The sequence below is a fragment of the Xyrauchen texanus genome, chromosome 2 (genome assembly GCF_025860055.1).
Source record: "Xyrauchen texanus isolate HMW12.3.18 chromosome 2, RBS_HiC_50CHRs, whole genome shotgun sequence".
Taxonomy (NCBI): domain Eukaryota; kingdom Metazoa; phylum Chordata; class Actinopteri; order Cypriniformes; family Catostomidae; genus Xyrauchen; species Xyrauchen texanus.
Genome location: NC_068277.1, coordinates 48335428 through 48346843, shown reverse-complemented (window position 1 = coordinate 48346843; position 11416 = coordinate 48335428). Strand labels below are relative to the sequence as shown.

General features: G+C 38.0%; 1 protein-coding gene across 1 annotated transcript in view; it reads right to left on the bottom strand.

The window, feature by feature from the left end:
- Positions 1 to 835: 835 nt before the first annotated feature.
- The window catches only part of LOC127653835 (leucine-rich repeat-containing protein 4C-like), a 66808-nt gene continuing 56227 nt past the window's right edge, over positions 836 to 11416 (bottom strand). Inside the window, exon 2 of the mRNA XM_052140618.1 lies at positions 836 to 5999. Coding sequence (XP_051996578.1) covers positions 4054 to 5949 — 1896 coding nt within the window. The 5' untranslated portion in view covers positions 5950 to 5999 and the 3' untranslated portion in view covers positions 836 to 4053. The remainder of the gene's footprint in view (positions 6000 to 11416) is intronic.

The following is an 11416-nucleotide window of genomic DNA, read 5'->3' as shown; positions in this document are numbered from 1 at the left end:
TGCATTTAATGAGCGTTAAAAGGCCCCAGCCGAATCTAATTCTCTGTTGAGAGAAAAACTTAGAGAGAAAAGGCAGCAGCTGGCATGGGATGTGGGGAACTACAGAAGGCTTTTTGGAGCGTTGGGGGAGGCTACCTGCAGTCCGAGTGCATCTGTACTTACGCATGCAGTAGCCTGCTTACACCTGCATCGGCAGTTGTGGTGTTCCGTATAGGGACCCCTAGTGCCACTACATCGACACAACGTTGAGTGACAGAAGGGGAACGTCTCAGTTACTGTCGTAGACATTGTGTCCCTCTTGCCACAATGCTCTACTACCCGCTGAAATGTCCGGGACCTTGTTTCGGCTCCACTGCACAAAACCTGATTGAATTATGCATTCCAGCTATGTCTGGGGGAGTGGCATTCAAATTCCACGAGCCAATTTTCATTGGTCTTTTCTCAAAGATCTGAGGTGTTTTGGGCCTCCCAAGAGCGACCCCTAGTGTCACATTTACATCTAACAGAACCAGTGAATGCTTATGACATAAGTCAGAAATATTCCCTTTTATGCAAAATATTACTCTGCCTCTGAAAGAGCCGATTATATAGGGTATAAAATGTAGTTCAAGGCTGAGACGAGGTTAACGTCTACCCCTGAGACCTAATGCATTCTATGGTTTGGCTGATCTGAGTTATTCAGCTGTAATTCATCTAAAATGACAAGTTCTTTTTTCATAACAGTGGGAGAGATTTAAATGAAAATGTACAGGAATTATACATTTTGTTTAAAGAAGCATTCACCCCAGAAAATAACTGAAAATTCAGACAGTATATAGTTTAAAAGTCCTCACACTTTAGAAATTTTTTTTATTTACATTTACAGCATGTACTGTATGAACTACAATCTCTGGTATTTTTTTTTCCATAGTTCACACTTTGTTAGCTGTATTCCCATATCAATATGAACTGATCAGCAAATGTGTAGTTTGACAGAAATATTTCTGGTTATTTTCAATAACGGTTCTTGTAGAAATGTTAATAAAGAGACATTCCCTTGCCAAAAAACAAACAAATTAAAAGTATTATAGTAAATCACCAGTTCAGCATAGAAATCTAAAATGAGTTACCAATAACAAACAAATCACAAGAAGTAAAGAGAAATAAAGAGAATCAGTTAAGTCCAACATCAAAGATTTTCTATGTAGGCCATGATCAACGATCAATGATCTAGTCATAGGAGCTTCTGTAACTGATGCAGTGCTCAGGAACACTGAAGCAGATAGGAATAAGCTAGCATTCATGTACAGACCGCCTGAAAACAGACATTTTCATCTTTTTGTATTTTTTATAAATGGCTCAATGCTGTTTCTCTATTGTCCCAATTTATCCCATCTATTACTGTATGTACAATAAAACTTTTAGGAGCATATTTTTCTTGGATACAAAAACTAATAAAAAAGAAACACAGAAATACTGGGAAGCAACAGTTTACCGCTTTGTAATACATAACATGTTATCACAATGAATCTTCCATATATGAATAGCAATGAGGGTGAACGTGAAAGGCGGGGGTCAACAAAGAAATTAGCATGTAGAATAAAGGGATATGGAATGCATGATTCATTCAGATTTGTTCTTCGGAGCCGAGCAGTTGTGTGTCAGCAAGAAAAAATAACATTTGTTTACGTGACTGCAGAGGATCTGATGAACACCAGCCACATTCAGTGGATGATTATTTTAAATCAATGCTTAAATTGAAGATTGATAGAAATCTTCACACAAAATGTTGTCTGATGAATTTCCTGCTGGCAAACAGATCTTTTTCAAATGAAAATAGTCAGCATGTGACAAATTAGAGGTATATTCTTCATGTACCTTTCTTAAGCTCTTGATAAATGAACCTGTTAGGTTTATTTAAGGATTTGACTGGTGAGACCAGTATCACATCTCCTTATCATGCTGTCCAAAATGATTACAAGGGAAGGGTTATACTAAACCAGTGAAAACAGTGTGGTTTTATGTAGAGGGTTCTCAGACAGCATATAACATACCCTCGACACCCAGGCACACACACATGGTAAAGTAATTTTAGTTAATAATAATGGCACATGGTAGACACAGCTCACACACATACTGTACAGAGCACACATTCACAATAAAATCCTGTAGTTTAACAAATCACTTGTATTGAAAACAACGAAGCTCTCTAATAAACAATAAACATTTTAAAAGTATATTCCAATTTCAATATGCAAGTTAAGCTCAGTCGATAGCGTTTGTGTCATAATTATGAATACCACAAAAATTTGCTTTTTTCCTACAAAAATGTTCCCTACTTTTCTTTAAAATAAGCAAAAATCTGGTTTCCAGTGAGGCACTGAAATGGAAGTGAATGGGGGCCAATCTGTAAACATTAAAATACTCACTGTTTCATAAGTATAGCCACAAGACATAAACAATATGCGTGTTAACATGATTTTAGATTGATAAAATCACTTTCTAACTTTTGTTGCCATGATGACGTAAATTTAAAATTATGATAATTTAAACAACTTTACAGCTCAAATAATACAGTACACAAGTTTAACAGAAGGATTAATGTAAGTGCCTTTATAAAATTATAAGCTTCACATTTCTGCCTTTAAACAAACCAAAAATTGGCCCCATTCACTTCCATTGTAAGTGCCTCACTGTAACCTCACATTTTGCTCTTTTCAAAAGGAGGGACGAGTCAAAATAATTTTTTGTTGTAATTAACTTTAAGCCACAAATGCTGTCGACTGAGCTCAACTTATAATGAACCCATAATATTCCTTTAAGTACTGGGCTATATTCTGATGACATATTTTGTCCAGACAGTGTATTTCTTACTAGGTCATTGGTTTCCATAGTGACATTAACAGGCTACTTTATATTTCATTATTTATTTCCTCATGGCATTTTTGTCTGAAGCCCCCCAGCACACAACCTTAGAAATCATATTCCCATGTCCTCAGCCACTTAGTTTTGCATGCGATAAAATATGATTTTATCTCAGTATTTTTGCTTAATGTGACACGTGTGGCATAAGCCAATGATTGTACTATTCTGAGGTTTATAGTCACAGATTTTCAGCACTGACAATCTTGCAAAAAGATTTAAAGATGTATTGAAAAACACAAAATGGTGAATTTCAAAAGCCAAAATATTGGACTTGTAATAACTTAAGGACTTAAGGACCTTCTATGCAAAATCAAAAAAGATGTTTACGAGATCGTTAACCTCAGTCACCTTTCACTTTCATTGCATCTTTTGTTCCATTCCTCTGTAAAAGTGAATGGTGTCAGTCTCCTTTTGCATTCCACAGATGAGTCATATGGGTTTGGACCTAAAATGAGGATGGGTAAATGGCAAATTAATTGTAATTTTTTGGTACACTAAACATTTACGTTAACTAATGTATATGCAAAGATGCGGCCTCTACGAGAACTGCAAATATTTATTTTCTCACTAGCTGAAACTGCAGCACAATTCAAGCTGTGACAATAAAGGTTTTTTTCCTTATTTATTCAGTAACAGGATTTTTCACGGGGAAATGTAACCATTTATAAACCATCTTGCTGCATTCATCAAGCCAGCCTTTCAAATCTAATGGCTCCATGCAATTTTAAGTCTGCTGTTGTCAGTGGCCAGTTTTCATATTTAGGATTCAGTGTCCAAAAAACAAAAACATATTGGAGCAAAGGGATGTGATATGCCAAAACAGAAAAAAACTGTTGTATCATTGCACTCAGAAGCATGGCAGTTGACCTTAATTCTATCATCACATTAAACAAAACCATTCATTCCCCAGTTTAGAAAATGTAGAAGCAAAAAAGAGAAAATGAAATATTAAACTTTTTGGGATTTCATGATTCAGTCACTTCACATATCTTTAAATAAATAAGATTTGTAAAGACACTTGATAAAATAATACATACACCCTGGCTCTCAATGCCTTATATGTCTTAATCCACACTGCAATTTTCATTATGACAGCATGTCCACAATTCCAACATAATTAGTACTTTTCAGATCATCCTCAAAGCATGGTCATATTTGTGTCTCCTGTACATTATCCTTTGAGCTGGCTTGGATTAGTAAAGGTTCATGCACTGAACTATGGTAAGAGCTGAGAGCGGACATGTGGTTATAAGCAGTTTTGTAAGAGTTATAGTGGTTGTAATGCTCATGCTCCAGAGGCGGAAGAGTCAGGTGACTCTCCATGGCTGGAACCCTTGTTAGCTCCTCGTCTACGTTGATGACCTCGATGCTGCGGGTCGGCCCATCGTGATCCTGCTGGTGGTGCTGCTTTCTCATCTTATAGAATATTATAAGCATGACAGCCGCCATGAGTGTGATAGCCACAAAGCAGCCAATGATGATCTTGGTGGTTTTCATCACTTCCTCCAAACCATTGAGGGCCCCATCCATGTCTATGTCAGTCACAGGAATGGTGTTTGCTCTCTCGGTGGCAATCGGTGTTCCCCTTGTGGTTGAGGAGGATGCCCAACCAAAAGAAGGCTGTACTGGCGTCCGAATCTCACCATCATTAGAGGTTTCAATTGTCTCTACGGTGACCGTAGTGAAGTAACTGAAGCCACTGTTGTCAATGGATGTAACGTTGAGGACAGCAGAGGCTGAAATATTGCCCAACATGTTGCTTACAATACAAGTATAGGTTCCTGTGTCCTGGATGGTGACATTGGTGAAGTTTAGTGTTCCATCATTTTGGACAGAGATGCGCATCTTGAGTGCCCCATGTGTTATGATGGAGCCATTTGGTGTTAGCCAACTGACTGAGGTCACTGAATTTGTTCGACACTTGAGCTCTGCTGCCATTCCTTCAGTCAAATTGAGGTCAGCAGGAGGCTCGACAATAACAGGGGCATAGCAATGAAAGTAGCTCTGGTCTAGCTCACCAATGTAGCGTCCTTTGAGGCTGGACGGGGAATTACAGCGGGCGCAACAGCTGGTGTTCGTTGGTACAGTCTCTCTCAGCCACCAACTCAGCCAAAGTATGTCACAGTTACAGGTCCAAGGATTGTGGTGCAAATGCACCCTCTGCAGGTGGCGCAAAGGTGTGAAGAGATCGTGGGGCAAAAAGGTAAGGTTGTTGTGAGCCAGGTTGAGTTCTCGTAAAGACTGCAGGTCATCAAAGGAGTTTCGCTCTATGGTTTGGACTTGGGCGTGCATCATCCATAGCTTCTGAAGATGAAAGAGACCCTTAAAAGAACTGGGTTGGATCACGGTGAGCTGATTCCCGGACATCTCCAGCTCATCCAGGCGAATCAAGGGCTGGATGTTGGGGACCTCTTTGAGGTTACACATGCCCAAATTCAGGTAGCGAAGGTTGCTTAAGCCCTGAAATGCTCCACTCGAGATGTAGGACAGACGCTTCAGCTCCCCCAAGTCCAGCCTCCGCAGGGAGGGCAAGCGACTGAAGGCATCAGACGGTATGCTCTCAATAGGGTTATTCCTAAGCCACAGCTCTTTCAGCTTTGAAAGATACTCAAAGGCGCCATTTGGGATGGTTGTTAGGCGATTGTCAAAAAGCTCCAGAGTGTTAAGGCTGGTCAGCCCATTAAAGGCGCCAATTTCGATGCTGCGAATGTGGTTTCTGCTAAGTTGAAGTATCTCTAGCTGTCGTAGATGCTTGAAACTGTCTACTTTGATGACTTGGATTTGATTGTCCTGAAGGTTTAGATACCGTGTATTGGTGGAGATGCCATCAGGGACATCCTTTAGCCCTCTGCGTGTGCAAATGACTTTACTAAATTGGTTACTGCAGGAACAAACGGAGGGACAGGTTTGGGCTCGCACCAATCCAGCCACAGCAAGCAACTGCAGGGCTAAAAGCAGGAGAAACAAGGGGTCAAACCAAGCCCCTTTCCATCTAGAACCTCTCAACATCTGGAGCTGATGGTAAGAGGTCATCTTGTTCAACATTCATACTTTAATGCCCACAGATGTTCTCTCCCCAAACATTTATAGGCAATCTGAAAGAGAGACAGAGGGAAAGAAATCTGTTAGCAAAATTTGCCATGTTGAAGTGTCAAACAGCATGATGACGGTAAAGCAAGAAGCATGATGGCAGTCAAACAGAACATCAAATTCAGATGATCTTTTGAATGTAGAAAACCTCTAGAGCAGTGGTTCTCTACTAGTTTTGCTTCGGGACCCAGATTTTACATTGGACATCAAGTGGCAACACAACATATTAAAAAATGTAACCTGTATTTAATGTAGCCTGTGTAGCATTTTCTTTTGTCTCGCATAGTTTTTTTCATGGTATAAGGGCATGTATCAAGTGACATTATACTTGTTGTTGATGTCATAAGTCTTGGAGGTCCAGAATTGAAAGCCCTTTATGTACTTGCCCTTATATTTACAGCGCACTGCCATATAAGCAAATGCAAGACCATGGATGGCTCCTCATCACCCTGGTTAGGTCAGTGTTGTCAGTCTTTATAATAATAATAATAATAATAAATTATTGTATTTGTTATATAAAAAATAGTAGCCTAAACTAATAAAGAATTTAAACTGCCACAGTTGTAATAAAAATGATGTCTAATAGATTATATCTAATAGATTCAATATAAAACTATTTGTTTGGTCAAAATATCACAGTTACTGTTACATTTACATTTATGCATTTGGCAGACGCTTTTATCCAAAGCGACTTACAGAGACCTTTTTACAGGGACAATCCCCCCAGCGCAACCTGAAGTTAAGTGCCTTGCTCAAGGACACAATGGTGGTGGCTGTGGGGATCGTACCAGCGACCTTCTGTACTGTTACTACTGTAAAATTGTGAACAATTTTTATTAAGGATGATTATGTGTAATTTGTAAAAACCTTTATTTTTGGCACAATGCACAATGCTGTATCTTTTCCTCCTTAGTGCTGTTTAGTATTTTGGGGGCTGTCTACTGCTTAAGAGGTTTGAATTCCTTCAGAGCTTAAAACTAGAAAATTCTCACTAGAATCCAAATGGTTCGCATCATTTTTGTGATCTGTGCTGCGGCATTGTTCCAGAGAAACAGCAAGTTTAGAGCAAAGTAGATCATTGCCTCGAGTGGTTCTGTACAGGCTCACGCTAAAATGAGACTTCAATCGCACCGCAAAAATGTTTCGTTGTTGATGAGAAGCACATTTAGCATGTATAACGCACCAATAACATTTCTAGTGGAGGGATTGGATAACCCTGGCATTGTTCTTTCCCTGCAACCCTATCAGAAAAGACCTGCAACACAATTTTGGGTTGCCACCCACTAGTTGAGAAACAGTGCTCTAAAGTATCAGAAAGTAAGGGAGAATTATCAAAAAAAAAATCTTACAGTATGTCCAATGGGGGCTGCATGTACATTTCTTGAAAAATTATTGCCCCTCAGAGACATTTTGATACTTTTATCAATGTCAATCAAAAATAATTATTGCAGCTTAGAAAATGTACATGGAAATTGTGCATGCAAAATATAGTTTTACAATGTGGCTGATAAATTGAGCAGCATTACTGTCACAGTTGTTTAATGAGTTTGAACAGAGAAACACACATAAAAAGGATGCACAGAATAAATGACTGAAATATTTAATTTTCTTCATTGCTTTTGCTTTTTACAGCACTGTATGTAGAAAAATCGATCAAACTAAAATATGTGTCCCCAATTTCTTGAACTAATCCAGAGTGATTCTTTGATGTCAGCAATTATGGAATGGCTTGCTCTCCTGTAATTTTCAAAAGGAAAAAATATATAATGTTTAAAGCTTTTAAAGAAAATAATTAAATGTAAATTTATTAAAGGAACATCAGATTACATAGAAAAAAAAAAACTGCACTCAGTACAGAAAATTCATACTTCTATCCAACTTATTGGATTTAAGCTTCAAATGTCAAGTGCCTTGACATATAGTGCAAGTCCCAAACCACTCCTGGACATTTTGTGCTATGCACTACAGTACAATGAGACATATGGAAATCTTGTTCGCAGCAAGATGTCAGGGACATTGATTAAGTTGCAGACAAGCCAATCACTGGGCATATCCAGCAGACAAGGATGAGTATATGGCTTGTATATTCTATATTATATGCTTGCACATTGCTGCATAGCAATAAAATTGTCAAAATCCACGAAAATGTGGCACTGCGACACCACACACTATATTTAAAATCCATCGCTTTACCCCTTAAGTCTCTCACTGCTCAAGTGTTCTTATGTAACATAACATGTGTTATTGCCTTCCCTGTTTTCAAATAGGTTACTAAACTGAAAAATTTGAAATAGAAATAAAAACAAGATTTATTAGTTACATTGACATTGTCTAATTTTGTTGGGTTTACTTAATTCAACTAGGAAGTGTTTGTTTTGAGGGTTTAAGTCAAGAAAAATAATTTCAAACACTGTCCATGATTGAATCAAGTTCAGCAAAAGAGCTATTTTTTGGGGTGTATAATCAGCGTTCTCCAACATTATTCAAGACTTCTGACTCAAGTCTCTTTTACAAACTCTCTTTGACAAGAAAAATGATATTTCATTGTATTACTGCCTTCTGATATTGAAAGTCATATGACCAAAACAATTGAGTAAATAAAAACAAATGGAAACTGCTTCATTTACACATTTACAAGATTAAGCAAGCTTGCTCATAATTGCATAAACTTATTTCTAAATCTGTGAACACAATATGAAAGTAAATAAAGGTGTGTTTTTTAAAACGATACAGAGCTTTCCAATCAATATGGCAGCATGCGTAGTGAGGTTGAAGTTATGCAGAGTTTGCAGTTACATACACCATTAATACCCCCTTAGCAACTTCAGTATGCATGAGTGGGTTGCATGTTGGTTGATATACTATATTATAAGTACAGATAATGAATGTTACAGGTGATTGTAAACTAGATTAGTTTTAGACTTCATATCAATGAGTATTAGATTGCTGTCTATTGTTTGCAACAGCATGGATGCAGACTGGAAATGTCACATGCCTTGTCAATCAACTCTAAATAATTTTATCTTTCACATATCACAGTTTTCATACTGTAGAATAAAATGAATGATTAAATTTGAATAATGTCTTTCTTGTTGGTGAAATCCTATTATACTTTAAAATGTCTCAGAAAAATGGTCTCAATGTAGATCTGTGCTGATGCTGATTATCTCCTAAACTGTTAGAAGTGTGGACTTTACTGTAATTGATTTAGTCACAGTGAGACGTTAATCTCGCTGTTCAGCAAAGATTGTTAGTTAGCAGCAGTGTAACTGACAGCTTCCTGTGAGATGCTGAGAAAATGTCCAATGGACACACATTTAATGAGATGCATGAGGTAATCAGGCCATGGACTGGCAGGAGACTCTTTATCATTACAAAAAATATTAACCAAGGAATTTTAAATTATACATAATGTTCATGTGAGTGCTACAGTCTAGGCACATTCTTGATCAAAAGCACAACTGTGCACCCATGGGAAGATATGGAGGGCAGGTTTACAGGTGGTATGGCTACAATGTGTTCTCAATCACACTCTGCATTGTCCATCACAATCAATGTCTGATTACTCTTTCAAATGCATTCTAAGACATCAAAGAGGTGTCATTATGAAGAGGTAATATTATGGACTGGCATATGATTAAGGTCCCTCAGGGTACTGAAATAGTCTATACCATTTGTAATCTATTTTTCCAATCATCCATCTTCCATGGCCAAAACACTGTCATAAGAAAACATCAATATAGGCACTTTCATCCCACACCACCAAAACATCACTTTTTTTTATTGTTTTCAAAAGACATTAAAACGTCACTCTGGAGCCATATTCAACTCGTTTAAAAAGATTACATTACTTCACCCAAAGCTAAACTTTTAAGGTTAACATGTCATTAACGTTCAAACCCCCTATGATTTTCTGACCTCCGTGCAACCAAAGTCCCTGTCAAGGCAAGTCAGTCCACTCTGCGACCATCTTTGGAATGCTCCCAGGCAGCAAAAGTGCAGCTCCTGACTACTTGAATGGGGAAAAACCGAAACCTCTATATTGTGAAATAATGCATGCTTAAAACATTAAAGTCCCTGGATCCAGAAGCCAGGTATATGTGTATGGCAGGGCGGAGGGCGGGGCCGGGTTGTGATCCTACACACCCGGTCCCGTATTAGGCTAATTATGCCTCAGTGAGGGATAAAAGTCGACTGCAGGGTATCGTGCGAGTGAGAGAGATCGTTAACGGAGGCATAATTAGCCTAATACGGGACCGGGGGTGTAGGATCACGACCCGGCCCCGCCCTCCACCCTTCCACATTGTGGCATCATTTGAAAGCTTAGAATCTTTCAAGAAAATGCCACCACTTGTGCATTTATGCTATGTAAAATAAAGCCTTAAATATGTTGCATTGCAAATGAGCACTGCCTATAGGAGATGACGTAGAAATATGCATGTGAATATAAACGTTTTTCACATAGCACTTATACTGTAGACAAGTCATATATTAAATGAAAGCTCTCATTCAGCTCTCATACATTTTACAGTTTTGTCACCCTTACACTACAGTTCGAATGATTATCAAAAGAATCACAAGGTTAAATATGATCTCTGTAAGTCAACAAAGATAAATGTCTAATTTCTGCTCAAATCACTGCTTCTGTAGGCTCCAAAGTAGTAGTAGTAGTAGTAGTAGTAGTAAAAAAAACTTGCCTGTGAGATTGCTTGGTAAAATAATCCAGTTTTATATCTCGGATGTCCAGAAAAAATTCCAGTCCAGCACCAAAGGCATTATAAACAAAACCTTGGCAAAATATGTTATCAAGTATTGACAATAAAATCATCACAAAACTGATGATTCAGAAGCTGAGATTTATTATGAAACAGAGGGAATGTGCATGTCTATAGTGTGAGTGCTCAGCTGTGTTCGAGCGCCACCTACATTTCAGATCTGTATATTGTGATGGAAGGTGATAGATGAAATTTAGATTTTGAAGATTTAGATCAATTTTATGCAATTAGTCTACTCTATGAGTGTATGTTAAGCTTTTAAATTTGGAGTAAAATGCACCAGAGTTGAAGAGTTTAATTTAGATGATGCCACATTTCTTGGGTTAACATTTTTTTAATTCAATGTATCCCAAGTCCTCTGATGCCATGTGATAGCTTTGTGTGAGAAACAAATTGAAATCAAATATAATTCCCTAAAATGTTCCCCTCTGCTCTAGCTCTTTAAACTCCTTCAATCTCATACAAACATTCAAAATCTGCTGCCTCAAGATGTTCTGACAGGTTTGACGTCAGAGATGCCAAATGTTAGTGGCTCTCGTGCGTCTTGTAACCAGTTGCAACATGAATGTTTTTTTTCTGTATGAGATTTGAGAGCTGCTAACCCCTAACCCTAAGTGTGGGGAAGATGCTAAGCAAATAACAGTGAA